This window comes from Pinus tabuliformis, chromosome 4_2 (genome assembly GCF_031772625.1).
Source record: "Pinus tabuliformis cultivar Carrire ecotype Pingquan chromosome 4_2, CPIR1, whole genome shotgun sequence".
Taxonomy (NCBI): domain Eukaryota; kingdom Viridiplantae; phylum Streptophyta; class Pinopsida; order Pinales; family Pinaceae; genus Pinus; species Pinus tabuliformis.
The window spans coordinates 1,046,519,383-1,046,541,585 of NC_142304.1; the positions used below are offsets into that span (position 1 = coordinate 1,046,519,383).

Consider the following 22,203-nt stretch of genomic DNA (forward strand, 5'->3'; position numbering starts at 1 on the left):
TGAGCTTCTCTGTCCTAAACTTTTGGAAAACAGATGGTGGAATCCCTGCAATAACCCTGCGACCCACGATGTTGCCCGAACCCAATTTGGGCTTCGTAATCTCCGTTATCATAAAACCACGGAAAACCATGTCAGCCTTGGATACGGATGACGCTAAAAGCACTCGCGAGCCGCAAGTGAAAATTACATCTTCCCTGGGCATTCCCCTAGTTTCCGAACGGGAAAGGCACGATACCATATTTCCGATTTTGGAGGTTGAAAACAGAGATGCCCTCCACGGCCTTGCAATACAAAAAATCCTCAGAAACAACTATCTTCTCCTTGTATGTTGTCCATGTTACACCCATATTATGTGCCACGCGTCCCGCTGTAGTCCACGTCTTTACAACTGAATCGTAGATTTGCACCCTCTGTTCAATCCCTGTTATCGCTATCACTTTATATGTTTCTCCATCGTGGGCCTCGCCCTCCCCGGCCACGATGGTCATGCCCCAAATAGCTCTAGCGTTGATTCTGGGAAGTTCGAACGACGTCGCTGTCAGAGGATTGGAGACAATGTGCCTGAATACAGTATGTTTTAAAGACACAATTGACAACAATAAAAGGCCTGCAGCCGATCCGTGGATCTCTAACGCCTCCACGTCATATTTTTCTCGTAAGAAGGCAAAAGAAAACTTTTTCCATGTTTTATTATATAAACAATAAACCATAAAGTCCATAGAGATGTCATTCCACAACAGAAGCCATGATTTCTTCTTGTTGGGAGGTGCCTCAACCCAATAATCACTCATAAACGTTGTGGACAAAAAGAGGGTATTCCACTCTCTACAGACGCAACAATATCTACATAAATTTTCAGCAGGCAACCATGCCAACACTTTCTCTTGTAGATCGTTGGGCAGTTGAGACCACCACGCTGAGCACTCCTCTCCATCTTCCCTTTGTGTTTCCACTTTGGATGAACAACACTCCTGCACTGCCCTTTGTGTTTCCACTTTGGATGAACAACACTCCTGCACGGCCGTTTCCATTTCCATTTTGATAATGAACTTCAAATTTTGATTTGGAATAAAATAAAAAAACTCAGGTTTACTAGCTAATAGACCTGGCTAATAACTTCAGATTCTAATAAATTTTCTGTGAACACAAAGAGATGGATTAAATCTTTGATCTATGGTGGCTTATGGGACAAGATGATTCGCTCTCTTGTGGAACAGGATGATTCGCTCTCCTGTGTAGCAGGATGATTAGTTCTCCTGTGAGGCCTGGATTGATGTGTTCTCCATGGTAGCCTAGATTGATGTGTTCTCCACGGCGATTGTAGTAGGATTGATGTGTTCTCCACGGCGATTGTAGCAGGATTGATATGTTCTCCTGTGAGGCCTGGATTGATGTGTTCTCCATGGCAATTGTAGCAGGATTGATGTGTTCTCCTGTGAGGACAGGATTGATTAGTTCTCCTGTCGAGGCATCCTACCCATGCAGTCTAGGACTCATGGGAAGTACCTCTCATCTGATCAATGAGCAGGGAAATGAAGTTAGGGACCATAGTAGTACCGATGGACGCATCGTTGTAACTACTATACTCCCTATGCTAGGATGACCTCCGTTGATCTAGGATCAATGATATTGGTCTGGGACCAGTGGTAGGAGTTGTACCATACTATGACGCTGACTTCAGGTCGATTGAGATTGGTCTGGGATTAGTGGTACATACTCTGAGACTGACTTTGAGTCAGTGGAGGATGATATTGGTCTGGGACCATTGGAGTTGTGCTCACTATGACGCTGACTTTGGGTTGGTTGAGACTGGTCTGGGACCAGTGGTACATACTCTGAGACTGACTTTGAGTCAGTATGATACATCCTCGATCATTTCTTCTTCTTCATAATTCGAACAAAAGCAGAGTAGAACAGAACAATGCAAGAGCAGAGCAGAACAGAACAAAACAGTACAGATCAATGCAGGGCAGAACAAGACAAAGCAGAACAAGCAAAATAGAGCAGAGCAGGGCAAGGGTCAAGCTGTACAAGGCAGTGCATTTGATGGATGAATAGTAACGACCGATAGACAGATTGCAGATGAAGTTCTCCATGGTTGAGAGGGAGTGTTAAAATTGGCAACCAGGGCAAAACTTCATGTGGGTCATCTTATTCATGGCTAATAATATTTTTATTAGTTTCCTCTCGTCGAGAGGTGTAGGATTGATATAAAGATCATCCAATTCCGATAAGTATTCATGGAAATATGAATTTATTTTGATTATGGAATTATTATCAAGCCGACCTACAACTCATGTAGGCTCAGAAGCCCAACAGTCGCATCTATTCACCCACCAACGTTGTGTATAAATATAAGAGGACATTTCCTCATTTAGACTCACTCATCTCATCACATCTCTCTCTCTCTCTACTGCGCAGATATGAGTCTCTTCTCTATTGCGCTGAAATGGGTCTCTCTCTCTCACACATGTGAAGCCAGAAGCTGTTGAATTTGAAGCTGCAACTGCAGAAGTAAAGATTGACTTGCGTGGCCTATAAGATCTCCTCTTTCGAACTGCGCTATAGGTTCATCTGAACCTCCTCTGAAAGCCGCAACTTTTGGTGGTGGAATGAAGTCAATCCGACGAACGGTTTGCAAGATATCGACTGCCCTAGTTTGAAGCTGGAAACTGCTAAAACTGAAGCTGCAACTGCAGAAGCAAAGATTGACTTGCGTGGCCTAGAAGATCTCCTCATCTGAACTACATTGTAGGCTCATCTGAACCTCCTCTGAAAGCCGCAACTTTTGGTGGTGGAATGAAGTCAATCCGACGAACAGTTTGCAAGATATCGACTGCCCTAGTTTGAAGCCGGAAACTGCTGAAACTGAAGTTGCAACTGTAGAGAAAAGATTGACTTGCGTGGCCTAGAATTTATCCTCATCTGAACTGCGTTGTAGATTCATTTGAACCTCCTCTGAAAGCCGAAACTTTTGGTGGTGGAATGAAGTCAATCCGACTGTCGGTTTGTGAGATATGGTCTGCCATAGTTTGATAATGAAGCCGCTAATGCTGATGCTACTGATCTAGGGTTTGCTACTGCTGATACGAATCAGATTTATTGTACTATTTCTCTCTGGTGAATTATTGAAGATAAAAGAAGATTTGATCAAATTTTTTCCCCACACATTGTGGGGTTTGTCCCTGGCTAGCCGCAACATCTTGTGTCTCTTGTCTTAGCTTGTTTTCTGTCGATCGTGTAATGTTCTATCTGCACTTTACTTTATGTACATGTGATTGCTAATCGGTGGAATATAATAAGAAAAATAAGTAAACTGTTATAAGCATAGAACATACCATATCTTAACAGAATGGGATGAGAGGATAGAGGTTTGAATGATCCATAGGCTATCCAAAATCAAGCTCATAGGATGAGATAAGAGTTGGGCATCCTTCTAGAATGTTCTAGAATCAAGGAATATTCCCAGAATACTATGTCAATTTTTCTCATCCTCTCCCAGCGCAAGATTAAGTGGGCCTAAGTGCTCTGCAATGCAGGTTTGAATGGTCCTACCTAATATGCAAAGCAGTTGCTTCTAACCAAGGATGCGTTGATGTCCCAAAGAGGCATTTCGACAGGGTTTCAAACTAGGAAACTTTCATGAATGAAAACATTCAATATGATGACTTGTCTAGGGCATGTAGCAACTGAAATTAGGGTTTGATGAGCCCTATTTGTAGTGATCTGATCATTAGGAGTGATGTGCCAAAATAGATCTATAACAATGCATAACATTATGCATAATCAATTATGAAATCTTATTCATATTTGCAAAAACATGTTGTGGTATGAAATAAAGGTGAATAGTGAATGTTAATTGAATCTTGTCAAGCATAGAGTTGTTATTATATCATAGGGGTATAGGAAATAAGTTCTTGAAACTTGGAATTTTTTGGAGCAAGGCTTTCAATTGTTGTTATGTGGGATTGGTGTTTGCAACAGTTTCAAGCTAATAATCATGACCAACAACATAAGGATCTAATTTTCTTGTAATTAACAGTGGTCAGGAGGATGTATTTGTTTCACCTTAGTTTGCCTAGCTAAGCATAATGTTGGTCTTTGAAATATACCTTACATTCCTATTTGTGGTCAAAGTATGGTGGAGAGAGGGCTAATTACCCAAGAATGAGAGAGCCCTTGCTTTGATTGATTTGACTAATTGGAACTTGGAAGTGTATCCTTGCTATGAAATCATTTGGCGGGGAAGTTTCTTGTAGGGGATATTAAAACATCAATTTTCTCTAGTGTAGCATGTTGGAAATGTGCTGGTAATCGTTTTTATTCCCACCTGTTCCAGGTCTCTTTTTTTATCTTCAAAACTATTTGGACGATATTTAGCTTCTCTAAATGGAACATGGATGTGAGTAGAGAATGTTATGATTTGGTGAGATGCCTTATTTGAACATGGAGGATAGGGTACTTGTATCTCTATTGGGCTCATCATATAGGTAGACAGGGCATTTAGTGGTTTGATTGTCTCTCGAGTATAAATTGAGAGAAGGATAATAAAAAGAGCTTAAAGATGTTAAGTATAGATGAAATATTATGTAATGTAGCTTAGTTTGGTAGAAAGATCATTGTTTTGGTTTGCATATTCATGTGATATAAACCTTCATTCTCTACCCATTCTCTATATTTGACTCCCTATTATCTTTTCTCTATGCTCCTTTATCTAATCTCTATATATTTCTAGAACTTAGAGGCCATTTTCTAACTATCGTTGGGTGGCTTGTTGGGAAGTTAGGGCCAATGCGATATTTCATTTTATTTTTCTTGATTTTATTATCAACTCCATTTACAATTCAATTAATGGATGGCTTGAATTGCTTCATTGGCCATTTGAGTCTATGTATCATTTGTTCTGAGGATGTGATTAGCCTCCCAACTGTCAAATGACTTACAATAGAATTCGCTCTACTCACATTTATTTCAATTTTGATACTAGAAGCTTGAGAGAAACTGGTGAGATGGGAGATTATAATTTGAGGAGTCCCCATCATTGCAATGTTTTTTGAAATAATATTGCTCAATAATGGCACTCCTTTTAGAAGAGATGATGATTTTTCCATATTATTTTTTGTTTCAATAATATTCCATGAATATTTCAACAATGTTTGTTCCTTTGCAATATATATGACAATTCGCGAGCTTGAGAGGAGCTAGTTACCTTTAGAGGCCAATGAATGATAATGCATACATCCTTTGACTATAGATCCACTTGATAATATCACTACTTTATGGGTTATTTTAGGAGTATTGGTTCTCTTGAGCTCTTGTTGATTTATGATGCCTTGATTTTGAGATATTGGATTAATATTCAAATTTGATATCCACTTTTCGTCGCTTTGAGCTAGATCTCCACTACAAATTTTATCCATGCAATTTGTAATGATAGTTTATATTGTTAAATTAATAGTATATTTTAATATTTTTTTCGATGAGACTTCAAATGTTATAGATTCTTTTAACAAAGTTGAACCCTATGGGTACTTAGGAAGGTTTTCCATTGTCTCCTTGGAAACTCTACTACTTTAGGCCAATACTTTTCTTACTTTGAATTATTATGTGAAATGGAAATTTTATATCAATGTCCAGATGGACTATGTTTGATCTATTTTTGTACAGATACTTCATTGTAAATGGGTTGAAATTCAAGTTGTAATTATTATGTAAAATGGGAAATTTAAATCACATATTGGGTGATTAGGAAAATTTCATTCACCTGCAGAATACAGTATGTGAATTATTATGTGAAATGGGCATTTTATATCAATGTCCAGATGGACTATGTTTGATCTATTTTTGCACAGATACTTCATTGTAAATGGGTTGAAATTCAAGTTGCGATTATTATGTAAAATGGGCAATTTAAATCAATATCTTGGGTGATTAGGAAAATTTCATTCACCTGAAGCATATAGTATGTTAGCAATATGGAAACAAGGTTGTTAGCAAGTTTTGTGGATGATTAATATTATTGGTTCTTTCATGCTCAGATTCATTCTTGCATTGATAATAGGCATTGTAGCAATAAATTGAATGGACTCCACAAGATATGTTGGTTATGTTGCAAGGTGTGACATTCAGGTAACTCCCTTGAGTTATTTTAGTAAGTTAAAAATATGTTCTTCATGATTATATTTTTTATAAAGATTATAGATCATGTGTCAAACATTAGTTTTTTAAAATCAATGGCTATAAATGTAGTTTAAAGGATTTCCATAACTCTTCACATAATTCTTTAAACTATGCTAGCTCAATGGAAGAGCGTCTGCCTTACAAGCAGGAGGTTGGACGTTCGATTCCACTGTGGGTTAATATGGATTAATCAATGATTTTGTAGTTTATTTTTAATTAAATGTTTTTTTATATCGATTTATTTCAATGGTGAGATATTTCTGGATTCATTTTTTAAATTTTCTCCGAAGAGACAAAAGTGATCTTTAAATAAATTTTTTATTGTGTCTAGAGAAACAATAGCTAGTATTGAATACATATTGTCTCTAATAAGTGTTGTCTCTAGGGAGACAAAATTGAAATTGTCTCCAAAGAGACAAAAATGAAATTGTGTCCTAAGAGACAATAATGTTTGTGCTATATATTCTCTTTATAGAGACAATATTTTAGGACAATAATCTTTAAGACAATATTTTTACGACAATAATCTTTAAGAAAATAATTTTTTAGACACCTGCTTAAAGACAATATTTAAGACAATACACAAGTTTTCTTTTTTTGTCTCAAATTAAGACAATTTACCGAAAATTTGTCTCAAATATTTTCTTAAAATCCCCCTTTATGTAGTATTGTTATGACCCAACATGCATGCTACAATGCACCTTTCTCCTTTTGATATACATTGTAGATGCATATTGGTTCTCCCACAATGAAATTACTCAACCCTCACTTAAGCACATCTCATTATGATTTGTGGCATTTAATGGTCTAAGGAACATAAAGGTCAACTATGTTTTAGGAATATTAATTATGTTCATGCATACAAAATGACATATAAATTGATCTATATGATTATGAAAAATCAATTGATGAATCTTTATGAATATGTTTGCACCAAATAAGGTGTTCAAGTACATGTCTACACCCTATAAATGCAAGACCGCTATCTACAACGAAGGTTGAAGCCCCAAATATCAAATCCATATAAAGCGATGGTTTATACCCCCATCACTCAATTAATCGTTCATTCACTATCTCTTAAGCAAGTAAACTTATTACAACCTATTTGGCTCTTTGGAGAGGAATAAAGAGAGAAAACTCCTTGTGTGTTATTACGATGCATATCTTATAATATTGCTATACTCATGCATTCATGGTGAATTGTGATGGACATGAAAAACCACACTTATTTATAAGAAAAAATCTCTCTTTTTGTATTATTTACAAATTACAAGAAATAGATAAGAGCAATTTGGTATTTTTTTGGAAAATGTTGTATATACAAACTATGGTATAGAAACACTAAACTAGATGAAAGATTGTATAGTTTCTATAATGATGTGATGTGTTCCTTTGTAAATGCTCCATAAAAAAATTATTTTCTTTTATTTACCAAAAAAAACATTTTAATGGGGTCGAAGTTTCTAAGTAAAATGATTGTGTCCTATTCATAAGCATGTGTGTTTGATTAAGTATTCTATTTTATCTTGTGATTTTCCTAGTTCACTTATATACTAATGTAAAACATCTAGCACTCATTGAATGTGTATTCACACTTGAACAACATATAAAAATGAAAACACAAATTCTAATGAAAAATGGAATTCACATAGAGAATACCCTACTAGAAGTTATACTCAACCTTCAATTATTACCCTCCCTTCTTCAATCCTCTAGCATGGATAATTCCTTCTTCAATGTGAAACATTTCTCTAGTGTTGATATGTAGATGATGTGACTATGACCTATCCATATCATAATCATGGGCACTTTCCTAGAATTAACAGACAAGTTATGTTGTTTTCCAAGTTAAGTTCAAGGCTTCATTTCCAACAATGATGAATGAGTGGCTCTATTTGGTCTAGACTAGTTGCGAGAACATATAAGAGAATATACAAAATAAGTCAACACTCCATTAATTACAATAAGTCAATAAAGGGAATATACTTGTTGTGAACAATGGGTATCCCTCTCCCACTCCCCCTTACCTCCCTCTCCCTCTCCCTCTCTCTCCATTCTCCGACCTCACAACTATCTCTCCCTCCCCCTCTCTCTAATCTATCTCTCTCTCCCTCCCTCCCCCTCTCTATGTCCTATTACTCTATCTCTCCCTCTCACCATCCCCTTATCTCTCTATCCATCTCTTTGTATCTCTTTATTTTTTTCTCTCTTTCTCTCCTCTTACTATCTCTCTTCCCCACCCTCCCCCCCATCCCTCCTTCACAAAACTTCCACATGTCGGGGCTCTCCTCCTCCCCTCCCACCTCTCAATATTTCTATCTATATTCCTCCCCCCCATCTCACTACCCCCTTCACTCTTTGTCCTCTCTACCCCATATCTCTCTCTCTTCTTAGTATCTCATTGTCTCGTCAAGTCTATAAACCTCCCCCCCAACTTCATTTTATGTCATGCAAATGATCCCTCACTCTCTCCCCCTAGCCCTCTTCCCATATCTCTCCCCCACTCTCCCCCTCTCATTCATTCTCCTTCCCTCCTTGTTCCAAAATATCCTCCCCCAACTCTTTACCTCTCTCTCTACCCCCTCACACACACATACTCTCATTCTCTCTTCTTCTCCCCAAATCTCTCTTTCACTCCCACCCCACCTCTGTCCCTCTCTTATCGTCTCTAACCTCTTCCTCCTCCTCCTCCTCTCTCTCTCTCTCTCTCCCCCCTCCACTCCTCTCTCTTCCTCCCATCCCCCTTCCCCTCCTGCCCCTCCACCCTCTTTCACACTCAACTCCTCCCCCACATATCTCTCTCCCTCATATCTCTCTATTTCACCCTCCTACTCTCCTTCTCTATAATCCTCCCACCCCACTCCAACTAAAACTAGAATAAAATTAAATTGCATCATCATGTCATGTAGCAAATAAATATATATCATCATTCAAATACACACACACACACACATATGAGAAAAGCCACACATTAAGAGCATATAAATCTCAACACCATATGCTTTAAGAAACTTATTGATTTCATTTAACATTAAAAAAAATTCATCAATATCATCCTAATATCACCTAACAAACACAACTCATATAATACAATAAACAAAAATAAACTCACATTATCTAATTAAAAAACTTACTATCATGTCCTAGCTCAGTAGATCAATTGCTGATCGAAGTAATATGAAATCTATGAAAATTGAAATATCTAAGGTTTAAATCCCCTTGTTGTGACCCGATTTACGGAGAAAACGGTACAAAAACAAGAATACATAATTAGAAACATATATGTGAACATTATATTCTCTTGCAAAAACATTATCTCATCTCACAATAAAAAAACCCAATTATCATTAATTCATCATTATTATATCATCCAATAAATACAAAATCAAAATCATTGCTATCCCAATATATTTTAACAAAACTCTTATAAAAAAACAAATAAGTAATATTTTTTAACAAACAACATTTTATCATTTAAAAATACTATCATCTATTTATATATAAATAAAAGGATATATATAAAAGAAATCAACTTTACTATTAATCAAACAAACACAATCATAATATTATGATGGGACAGATGATTAAACACATTACATTATAATAATAATATTATTAATATGTATTTATATAGAGATAAAATGATATATATAAAAGAGTAACCAATAAAGTAATAATATGGAGAAATATTTTATAACATTACTTTTAAAAATATTAAAGTTGGTTTACAAATTTAATATAGCTTCTAAAGTAATATAAAAAATTAAAAATTTATATGATAATTAAGTATTCTCAATTATATTATAATTATGTATTATTTTATTATTAAAAAAATTATATGTATAATTGAAAGCAACCCTATTACTCCGAGAAGCTATGGTCTCCCCAAGATTCACAAGGAAGGTGCCCCCTTGAGGCCTATCGTCAACACCATTGGGGGTCCTACCTACCTTCTTGCGAAGTTTCTTGCGTTAAAGCTTAAACCCTTGGTTGGTCGAACGGAGTCCTTCGTAAAAGACTCTGCTTCATTTATTGAGGAGCTCAAGGGCATTAAGCTTGATCCTGGGGACATTCTTGTTAGTTTCGATGTTGTCTCCTTGTTCACTTGCATCCCTATTAATGAAGCCATGGAGGTGATCCATCGCCTAACAGATCCTGACACGGCCAAGTTGGTTGAGATCTGTCTCACTTCCACCTTTTTCAGTTTTGAAGGTGAGTTCTTCGAGCAAACCTGTGGGGTTGCGATGGGCTCCCCCCTTTCCCCTGTTGTTGCTAATCTGTTTATGGAAGATTTTGAGTCCAAGGCTCTTAGCTCTTCTCGGCTCTTGCCTAAGCTGTGGAGAAGGTATGTGGACGACACCAATGTCATATGGCCTCATGGGCAGGTTGAGCTTGATCTCTTCTTTGATCATCTCAACAATCAATCCTCAGCCATTAAGTTCACTAAGGAGCAAGAAGTTGATGGATGTCTTCCATTCCTTGATATTCTTATTTCTAAGAATAGTGATGGTTCCCTCGCCCATCGAGTTTTTCGTAAGAAAACTCATACGGAGCAGTATCTTCATGCCAATTCCCACCATTTCCCGGCTCAAAAGATGGGTGTCCTCAATACCCTTGCTACTCGGGCCCTAAGAATCTCCGACAAAAAGAGCTTTGAGAAAGAAAAATCCCATCTGCTTGATGTCTTTGTTGAGAATGGTTATAGTAGATACTTGGGTCAGAGGGCTTTTCTTAAGGCTTCCAAGAATTCTCTGACTAAAAGGGAACCGAAGGAACGAATTCCAGGTGTCCTTCTTCCGTATGTTCAAGGGACCACTGATAGAATTGGAAGGATTCTCAGGAAGCATAGTATCCCTGTGACCTTCAGGCCCCTGAACACCATTCGTGGGTCCCTAAGATCTGTAAAGGATCCTATCGACCCTAAGGATATGAAAGGTGTTTATTTGATCCCTTGTTCCTGTGGGACCCCCTATATTGGAGAGACTGGTCGCTCCATTAATCAAAGGATTAGCGAACACACTGCGGACCTTAAACATAGGAGAGCTAAGTCTTCCGCTTTAGCTGAACATGCTGAGAAAACCAATCATCATGTTTGTATTGAGGAGGCTAGTGTTATTGCTAGGGTTTCGCATTTCCATCATCGTAAATTTAGGGAAGCGCTTGAGATTGAAAAAAGGCCTTGCAATCTTAATAGAGACGATGGCTGGAAAGTTAGTAGATGTTGGGTCCCTGCTCTCTCTTCCTAGTTGGTTTCCGCCCTCCTCCTTAGGGTTAATTTCTTTTATTTATTATTTTTATTTATTTACTTTTTATTATTATTTATTTAATATTAACTTATTTATTTTAACTGATTTATGTTTTATTGATTTATTTTTATTGATTCGTTCTATTATTCCTTTATATTTTTTGAGTCTTTTTAACTAATTTATTATTTTTTATTCTTATTTTATTTATTTATTCGTTCTATTATTACCATTTTTAACTAACTTTCTATCTAACCTAACCTCTTAATTATTAATTTTATTTATTTATTTTGTTTTTATTTTATTTATTTATTCGTTTTATTATTTTTATTTTCTGAGACTTTTTAACTAATTTTTTCTAACTAACCTATTTATTTTATTCTTATTACCATTTTTAACTAATTTTTATTTTTATTTTATTTTGACTTATTTTTCTAACTAACCTAACCTCTCTGGTTTTCTTCCATTTTATTATTAATTAATTGATTAATTTTTAGGTCCTTTGTTTTTTGGTTTGATTATTTTATTTTTATTCATCTTAATTTATTTTGAGTATTTTATCTTTATTGTTATTATTATTATTATTATTATTATTATTATTATTATTATTATGTTTTTCGTAGTAACTAATTTATTTATTGATTTATTTACTTATTTATTTTTAATTTAATTTTCATTTATCTATTTATTAGTTTTATTTTGAATATTTTTAACTAATTTTTTCCTAACTAACCTAACCTCGTTTTGACATTGGTTAGGTCTTTGATGCATCTGTTTGTTATTATTTTATTATTAGGGTCCATTATTTAACTAATTTCTAATTTTTATTAATATTTGTGAACTAAGTACCCTTCAATAATATGTTTTAGTCCTAATTCTTACTAACTAAGCTAATAAAATATTTTTGACCCCGATCCTAGAGTCAAACTAGCCGTTGGTTAGGAGGCTCCGTTCTGCCTATTTAACTTGCTTAGCTGGATCTGTTTCTTCAACTTGTCCTGACGATGAACCACACTTGTTGGTTCAAAACGCGTCGACAAATGGTATTCCATGTGATTTTGGCCGAAAAATCTCTCTAAAATAAATACACCCAATTTTTAACTTTCACCCAAAAGAAAATATTTATCTCCTTATATCCTGTAAATTCTTTTACACCATAAAAAAAAATTAATCCCTTATTCTCCATTAAAAAGCCTTCAAGTTTACAAGCAAAATTTCCCTATGAAAACTTTATATACAACGTGACTTAAAAAATAGTTAATTGGTTCAAGGTGAAAAGTGAACGCCTTGTGGACTCATTCAAATAAGTTTCAACCAGAAAATGACATAATGACAAAAAAAAATGTCCCCAATTAACAAATTGCACCCAAATCCACCAGATGTACACCCCAATTCACCAGATCCAAAACCAAATGTACGGGATCTAAAAAAACAATACTTAGTCTTGCTTCCAATAAAAAAACAAAGCCAAAATTCCTTCTTATGTCTCTTCTTTTACCAAACCTTATTTCCAAAACTTTAATTTCCTTCTTTAATCAAATACACCCAATTTTTAACTTTCATCCAAAGGAAAATATTTAACTCCTTATATCTGGTAAATATTTTTCACCATAAAAAAAGTTTTAACCCCTTATTTCTCCACTAAAAAACTTTCACATTTACAAACAAAATTTCCTCATGAAAACTTTATACACAACGTGACTTAAAAAATAGTGAATTGGTTCAAAGGTGAAAATTGAACGCCTTGTGGACTCATTCAAATAAGTTTCAACTAGAAAATTTGACATAATGACAAAAGAAAATGTCCCCAATCAACAAAATACACCCAAACCCATTAGATCTGCACCCAGATAATTCACAAGATCTACATCCAAATACACACCAGATCCAAAACCAAATGCATGGATCTAAAAAATAAGACTTAATCTTGCTTCCAATAAAAAACAAAGCCAAAATTCCTTCTTATTTTTCATTTTTTTACAAAACCATGTTTCCAAAAATTTAATTTCCTTCTTTAATCAAATACACTCAATTTTAAACTTTCGCCCAAAAGAATATATTTAACTCCTTATGTTTAATAATTTTTTTTCACCATTAAAAGAAAAAGTTCTAATAACTTATTTCTCCATTAAAAAACATTCATGTTTACGAACAAAATTTCTGTTATGAAAATTTTATACACAACCCAACTTAAAAAATAGTAAATTGGTTCAAGGTGTAGAGTGAACTCTTGAGATGCGGCAAACACTAGGTTTTCACACAACAACAATTACTTATGGCATGCTTCACTTTGTTATTCCACTTTATTATTCCATGTTTCATCTGCTCAGTTTGATTGACCGACGAGTTCCCAAATGTGTCTACAGTCACCAATGTGTCTCCAGTCACCTCCCTGGAATTGAACTGTTATAGGGAACCTATGACAAGGCTTTAGAATACCTCCCACCTACATATTCAGATTGCACACAACCATTGCAGATAGCCAACAAAAACCCAAGCTTGATTGTACACAAAGCTACAAACAACCAACACTGATTTTTCTCAACCCAAACATAAAAACTTGGGAGCAACACCCTAACATGTCACAGCCCTCATGGATCTGATTTCTCTCAGATCTGAAGTCTCACTAGATCTCCAAAGAAATTTTCTCAACTAAAGCATAAAAACTTGGGAGCGAAGTCTCACTAGATCTCCAAAGAATTTTTCTCAACCAAAACATAAAAACTTGGGAGCAACAACTTAACAACAAGATGTCACAGCGCTCACGGATCTGATTTCTGTCAAGTCTCACTGGATCTCCTTCTCTCGGTCTGATACCATAGAGAGATGGGAAAGAATTAAATCAAATCTCATTGATCAAACTACTTGGTCAACAATATATAGGCTCACATGATACCAAGTTAAAAAATCAGAAAAGTGCTCAAGAATTAAATCAAATCTACTTGGACAAAGAGTACATCATATAGGCACATATAGATAGCTTCTAAGACAACTTCACCAAATACCCAAACACTAACTACAAGAATACAACTAATCAATTCTATCTGAACATATCATTTCTACATTAATCCAACACTCTTAACAAATAATGAAGTTAACTAAAAATCATAAAATGAATTTACTTAATCTTAGTCTCTGTGACAAAATAATGATAAAAATAATAATGATCATTTAATTTAAATCTGATAACTACAAAGATAGTAAAAACAAATTATAAAGTATGTTTGAGAATGAATACCAAAACAACAAATTAAAAGAAAAAAAGTTCGATAATAAATAAGAGAACTCGTCGATTTATTCGACCTTCCTATGAGGTCTAGGTTCGAAGCTAAAAATAGCTGGACTAAAATGCGGAAAAAATGTTCGATAATAAGTAAGAGAACTGGTCGATTTATTCGACCTTCCTATGAGGTCTAGGTTCGAAGCTAAAAATAGCCGACCATCAGGTATTGGACCTGTGGGAAGCCATTTCCATGTTTTTTGAGTTGTATTATAAACAAGCACCTCTTTAGCACCTGTCTGAAGCACACCAAGTCCCCTGTCCCTTCAAAATCAAACATTAAACTTCCGAACCTTCTTGAAATAAACTTGGTGAGCTTCTCTGTCCTAAACTTTTGGAAAACAGATGGTGGAATCCCTGCAATAACCCTGCGACCCGCGATGTTGCCCGAACCCAATTTGGGCTTCGCAATCTCCGTTATCATAAAAGCACGTCAGCGTTGGATACGGATGACGCTAAAAGCACTCGCGAGCCGCAAGTGAAAATTACATCTTCCCTGGGCATTCCCCTAGTTTCCGCATTCTCGAACGGGAAAGGCACGATACCATATTTCCGGTTTTGGAGGTTGAAAACAGAGATGCCCTCCACGGCCTTGCAATACAAAAAATCCTCAGAAACAACTATCTTCTCCTTGTATGTTGTCCACGATACACCCAAATTATGTGCCACGCGTCCCGCTGTAGTCCACGTCTTTACAACTGAATCGTAGATTTGCACCCTCTGTTCATTCCCCGTTATCGCTATCACTTTATATGTTTCTCCATTGTGGGCCTCGCCCTCCCCGGCCACGATGGTCATGGCCCAAATAGCTCTAGCGTTGATTCTGGGAAGTTCGAACGACGTCGCTGTCAGAGGATTGGAGACAATGTGCCTGAATACAGTATGTTTTAAAGACACAATTGACAACAATAAAAGGCCTGCAGCCGATCCGTGGATCTCTAACGTCTCCACGTCATATTTTTCTTGTAAGAAGGCAAAATAAAACTTTTTCCAAGTTTTATTATATAAACAATAAACCATAAAGTCCACAGAGATGTCATTCCACAACAGAAGCCATGATTGTTGGGAGGTGCCTCAACCCAATAATCACTTGTAAACGTTGTGGACAAAAAGAGGGTATTCCACTCTTTACAGACGCAACAATATCTACATAAGTTTTCAGCCGGCAACCATGCCAACACTTTCTCTTGTAGATCGTTGGGCAGTTGAGACCACCACGCTGAGCACTCCTCTCCATCTTCCCTTTGTGTTTCCACTTTGGATGAACAACACTCCTGCACTGCCCTTTGTGTTTCCACTTTGGATGAACAACACTCCTGCACGGCCGTTTCCATTTCCATTTTGATAATGAACTTCAAATTTTGATTTGGAATAAAATAAAAAAACTCAGGTCTACTAGCTAATAGATCTAGCTAATAACTTCAGATTGTAATAAATTTTCTGTGAACACAAAGAGATGGATTAAATCTTTGATCTATGGTGGCTAAATTCCCCGTTTAAATAGGCTACATTCAAAGTGAATACCACAGGTCGATACCATTGTAAGCCACATTCAATGTGAATACCATGGGTCAATATCATTGGTTCTCAATACCAGGGTCAATACCATTTGCCATCTTTATTTTTATTAATATTAATATTAGGGTTAATAATGTCTTTTTACATTGTATTAATAGTAATTTGGCCCATAGTAGTTGGCCCATAAGTTTCACCTAAATAAAATTTCATTTGAGTGAATTATGGAGTAAATATAAAAGAAAAATGTTTTATTTATTTACCATACCTCTAGTTTATCTATATTTTTATTAATTTATCATACCTCTTTTATAAATATAGTATTTGGTCTATGGTATTTAGCCCAAGGTATTAAAATGGTATTTGGCCCATACGCTTCACCTAAATAAAACCTCTTTTTTGAATATTCTTTAAATATAAAGAAGTTTATGGACTAAATATAAAAAGAAGTTTTATTTATTTACCATACATTTAGTTTATTTATATTTTAATTTATTTACCATAACTTTCGAGTAAATATAAAAAGAGATTTTATTTATTTACAATATATCAATTTTATTTACATTTTTATTTATTTATCGTACTTATTTTTTTAATGTTCATAAACTTCTTTATATTTTAAATTTATATTGGGTTTATAGATTAAAAATGTTAAATGTTTACATTTACATTTACATTTACCTTTAAGTTTAAGTTTAAGTTTACATTTACATTTACATTTACATGTTTATGTGAGATTGATGCAGGAGCATCTGGACTTACCCAACACTATGATCGTATGTTCACATGTTGTGGCTAACAAGAGACGATTTTTATTGACTTGAGTGGTCAAAATCAATTCTTTAGAGAGGGTTGGATCTCTTGAATTGATCTTTTGTCACAGCTCCACATCAATCATACAGTAAAAAAAAAAAATCAAACAAAAATTTTGATTTATATACACCTATGTTTCAATTGTTATAACACTATACTATAATTTTTAGGGTGTAATTACAATCGTATATATATGATATGATCTCTAATTAAATTATTGGTTATGGGCTTTTGGATTTAAGTGCCATCGTTTGTTAGGCTTCATTAATTTTATCCATGCCATGGGAATCCCCACCATATTGCTCGCTGACAGTCTGAGTGCTAAGCGTTCACGCTGTCTTATTCAACCCGGCTTACAATTTGTTAAACTTTACATTGGTGTTGATACTTTGGTTATGGCATTAAATTTCCTTCTCCGTCTTAGTACATGGCATGGGCAGGCCTGTCCTACTACAGCTGCACATGTCGAGTCTCTTGTTTCATCGATGGTGGAAGACCTGGGTTCACAATCCTACGGCTGGGCTCGTTCTAGGGGTTTACACATCCCTATTTGCGAAAGCGGTGCCTCATTTTACTCTGTCTTTCCACGGCACTTGCTCCGATTCTGCTTCTCCTCTTGCAAGCCTTCTCAGTCTATCGATCTAAAGCTACAATGCGGATGGAGGATTCTCAGAAACTGGGTTATGCTTTTCTCTTTGGCGAGTGTACCTCGGGTAAGCGTTGCTTACAGATGTGACTTTGTTATGTTTTCTTTTGCAATTGATTGTTTATTCCCTACCATTGTAGCTCTGTTGCTAACAAGAATTGTGGTGTATTTTAATCTGTAGGAGACTCGGCTACAGGTTTGGGGTTTACAATTGTGATCATAAGGTGGTTCCCTTGAATGTTTTTCGATGCCCGAGGGTTTCTGGGTAAAGTTTATCTTCGACCTGGTGCTTGTTTCACAGAGAAGGAACTCTTTGGTTGCTTGAGGCTAGAGTTTCAACTCTCCTGAGTATTACTAGCTTTCTTTTTCCGGTTTTGAAGTAAAAAAGGGATCTCATTGCATAGTTATTAGTTAATAGTTATCAGGAAAATGGCTATAGTTGTTCTGAGATGTAAGCACAAACATTTCCTCTATATAATCAAGGAATTTATTAATCCGTTGTGGGTCTTGAGACTATGGCAGCACCGACATAGTTTCCATGTTAATTTTTTTATGAAAGAATTACATCTCTCTGATTAAGACTTGTTAATCTAATTTGGTAGACTTCTTGGGGTTCGAAGCCATTTACGTTTTTCCTTACGTCCTATGATTCTAGTTCCATATGGAATGTAAATTGAAGTCTAGTTCGATGTATGAATGTTATATTTTATATGGAATGTAAATTGAAGTCTGGTTCGATGTATGAATGATATATGTTTGCTATTCCTTCATCTATCCATGATATTCTTGTTCACAATTTCAGTACTGTTTAGAATGGATAGAATTTGTTGTGGAAACCTCGAGTCAGGGTTTCACTTAATTTCATCTCTTTCAAATTACGCGGCTCTGAGTTGAGATCGATTTGGTAATTGCCATTTGCGAGAATATGATTTCTACAGTTCTCTACTTTTCTATTTAATATTTGGTTGGTATTTCGAAACGAGTATTTATTTCAAAATCATAAAGTGTGATAGTCATCTCTACCTTTTGATTTCGAAAAGAAGCTTGTTTGTGTTTGTCACTTGAAAGCAAATTCAGATTTGTACATCAACTTTCTTTTTAGGCATCAATATTAAGAAAGTGAAAAACAAATACATGCATGTGAATTTGCATAGTGACAGTCTGTTTGGCTTGATTTAGGAAAGTGCATTTACAGTGTGCTCTTTGCTCTTTGCGAAAAGATTGTGTCTTTCTTTTCCCCTAGTAGCTAGGATTTTCATTGCTGAAAAGAGATAAAAGTTTGTTTATCATCTTTAGATTGCATTTTAGGAATTACATCTACATCTCGTGGTAATCCCAAAAGGAAAACTTCATAAGAAATATCAACTTAAAATAAATTCAATGAACCTAACAACGCTTTAGAACTTAACCCACAACATTTAGAGGTCTAGGCTAGAGACGTATTCCAGCGTCGTAAAGCCTGGTAACTGTTGTCCTCATTGATGGTTGGGTGATTCCTCCACTTTGAGACGATAAGTGCCAGTACGGACTTGTGCTCCCACATACCGTCGAGTATATATTGGGAGACCCCTATAGGCTTAAAACCTTTATCCATAGGAAGGCGTGTCGGCCGCCCTGCTGATCGCAATGCACCGAACATAGCATTTGGGAAGATTGACTGCCGTACCGTAAAAAATATTCTGCAGTTTTGCGATTGGTTTGGTACTCCCTCTACCTAGACCTCCAGAGCAATCCCTTTCGTTCCTTTTCAGACTCCTTAACGGAAAAGGTCCATCTGAGCACTTGTCACTTCAGGCTCATTAAAAATCGAAGGAGACTAGAGTCATATTTTGTTTTTTCTCAACCCTAAAAAACTGAAAAAGCAAGTTGTATCAAGGCATGTTAAAATTTATTTTAAACGGAATATTCATACCCCTTTCCTACGTTGATCTTGGGTTGAGAAAATGGAGCCTACCAACCAAGGAATTCCCCTTGGTGGAAATCCTAGTCCCTTCTCCTCTTGGGGAGATGTTGGTGTGCCCCATATGGCCACATTGTCGCTTCCATCACTGACAATTGGTTTGCCTATATGGCTCTTCTCAACCTCTGTCGTTCAGAACGCCACCATTCCTGAACAATCGAATCAGCAAATAGACGAGTCCATAGTTGCCCACGAGCCTTCTACTTCCTCTAATTCTTCCTCTCCTCCTTCTTCTTCGCTTCATGGAACTGGTAAAGCTAAAAGCCATGTTCTTAAGGAGAAGAAGGAAAAGAAGAAGAAAGAGAAGAAGAAAAAGGAGCCAAACGCGAATGGGGGAAAACGAGTGTCGTCTAACGAAAATCCACACACTGCACCGACCAGGCCTAAATCGCCATGTGTCATTTGCAAAGGAGACCACTTTCACAGAGTTTGTCCTTGCATCCCCCGGATACTAAGGGACTGGTCTCCTCGTTTGCACAACCCGGTGTCGTCAACCTCTGGTGATCATGTTGAAAGCACACCGTCAACTAGTGAAAGTGAAGCCCCAGGACAAAAAGGGAAAGCTAGATTTCCTTGTATACTGTGCGAAGGCAATCACGCCGTCCACCATTGTCCCTTCTTAGACGAAGCTAAAATAGTTTTGGATGATCGTCCGGTTTCACCGTTACGACTTCCTCCTAGATATAAAAAACTCTTGTCGAGTCCGTCACTAGTTGAGAATCCAGCTGGCCCGCTCAGGTGGTTGGCTGAAGTGCCTATCATTGAAGATAAACCATTTGGATCCATACCAGACAAAAGTCAAAAGGTCGAGGCGGCAGTTGACCCGGTCTTGCCTTCAGAGGTTTCATCTTCAGATGATACAGTCACTGAAGAGAACAAGGATGACACCGTCCAAATTCTCTTCATAAACACAGACTCCAACGAACATGGGGGCAATCTACCCATTCCTTTACCGCAGGAAGGAAGTTCATCAGAGCCATACCCGACCGTCTATTCAGTCCCACCTCCAAGAAACCTAGTTGTCTCCTTCGACTGGAATCAACTAGGCAGACCCCATTTACCAGCAAGTGTACCATTCCGGATTATCGTTCAAATATATAGAATGGTCATGGATGGTACCATCATAGATGAGGGGGCTTCTATGAGTATCCTTTCCTCTACTACTTGGAAAGCGCTTGGTTCGCCATCGCTTTTGCCTGAGATGAGAAATCTGACAGGCTTTGATAAAGGAACCGGTCGACCTTTAGGGATCCTTCCCGATGTGCCCATAACATTGAGAAGGAAGACAGTTCGCATGGATGTAATGGTAGTTCAAGGACCCTTGGATTATAACCTACTCCTTGGACGAGACTATATTTATTGCATGGGAGTGATTGTCTCCTCACTCTTTAGAGTAATGTGTTTTCCGCACGAAGGAAGAGTGGTCAAGCTCGTCGACCAGCTTTCATTTCCCGGATCATGCATAGCAAATAGTCATATACCATCCCTAAATGGTCTTTTCACACAAGAAATGTCTCAATCCCCAGTCCGTCCTCCCGATGAGCGCGAGTAATTCGGAGGGATATGACTGAAACCCAGGGGGCATGCATCCTGGTTTGCTTCGGCAGGAAAACTTCGGGTATAGAGTAGGTTTCCGCGAGAGAATATGCCTAGTTTGTACCCCCGTCCGTGATTTTAAGAGGGGGTTATTCTAGTACAGGATTCTCTTGTCAAAGTTATGTAAGTGGGCGAGCACCGCCACTCACCTTTGTTTATCTCGGTAGACATCTCGGTAGACATCGCCGAAGAAATGTTTTGTTTGCGCCGCGAATAGAACAATCTTTGGGTAGCCAGTAAGAGGTAGTACCCTTCCTGATAAAACGAATGTTTTGTCAGCTCGAATAGAGGGTGACCTTGAAACTCTCTTTTATACCTGGGGGCATGCAAACCTTTTGGAGTGCAGGCGATGGGCGACTATTTATTTTTTAAATTTTTAGGACCTCTAACCCTTTAAACTCGTAGGATTAGTCGTCACCTAACTTGCATAAAGAAAGGATGTGGGGAAAAACTCTAAAAATTGCCATTTTTATATGAGACATTCTTATCATATGACTGGCTTAATCGAGCAGTGTTTACCGCAAGGTTCAAGCTCGTTAAAAAATAAACCTGGACCGAGCAAATGTTTCCACCCATGTTTAAGCTCGTTAAAAAATGAACTATTCCCCAGTAAATAACCACCATGAATGTAGCATTTCAGCCATTAAAGCCTTGGTCGTGTTTGCACCATCACCTCCACTTTTCCATTGGCCGATCATTCACCTCCATTTGATTGTTTACCCATTTTGAGGAACAACTGCGAAGAGTGATTTCAATAGCCATCCTTGTGACACTGCCATGATTGGAAAATTCCAAACCTTACCTGGAATCAGCTGCTACCCATTTTATCACTCGTTCCTCAAAAGACGAGTCCTCTTTAAGCTCCTTTCTGACTCGTAAAATATGAAAAGATTGTCGAGTTCTGGCCTTCCAGCTCGTTAAAGTGACGGGAAGTGCTATCCCTCCTCTAGATTTTAATCTTTTTGGACCT

General features: G+C 36.8%; 2 protein-coding genes across 2 annotated transcripts; both read right to left on the reverse strand.

Moving 5' to 3' along the window:
• Positions 1–206: 206 nt before the first annotated feature.
• LOC149173200 (F-box only protein 6-like) lies at positions 207–1,037 on the reverse strand. Its single transcript, XM_089426607.1, has one exon. It carries the CDS (start codon positions 1,035–1,037, stop codon positions 207–209), a length of 831 nt encoding a protein of 276 aa, XP_089282733.1.
• Positions 1,038–15,123: 14,086 nt separating this feature from the next.
• On the reverse strand, positions 15,124–16,043 carry LOC149173201 (F-box only protein 6-like). Its single transcript, XM_089426608.1, has 2 exons — positions 15,721–16,043; positions 15,124–15,574 (listed from the first exon to the last, which is right to left on the reverse strand). Exons 1-2 carry the CDS (start codon positions 16,041–16,043, stop codon positions 15,124–15,126), a joined length of 774 nt encoding a protein of 257 aa, XP_089282734.1.
• Between the last annotated feature and the right edge of the window lie 6,160 nt (positions 16,044–22,203).

Coding starts and splice junctions, on each gene's coding strand:
- LOC149173200 (XM_089426607.1), bottom strand. CDS start 1,037: ATGGAAATGGAAACGGCCGTGCAGGAGTGTTGTTCATCCAAAGTGGAA.
- LOC149173201 (XM_089426608.1), bottom strand. CDS start 16,043: ATGGAAATGGAAACGGCCGTGCAGGAGTGTTGTTCATCCAAAGTGGAA. Junction 15,575..15,720: donor ACATCTCTGTGGACTTTATG/GTTTATTGTTTA, acceptor TACTGTATTCAG/GCACATTGTCTCCAATCCTC.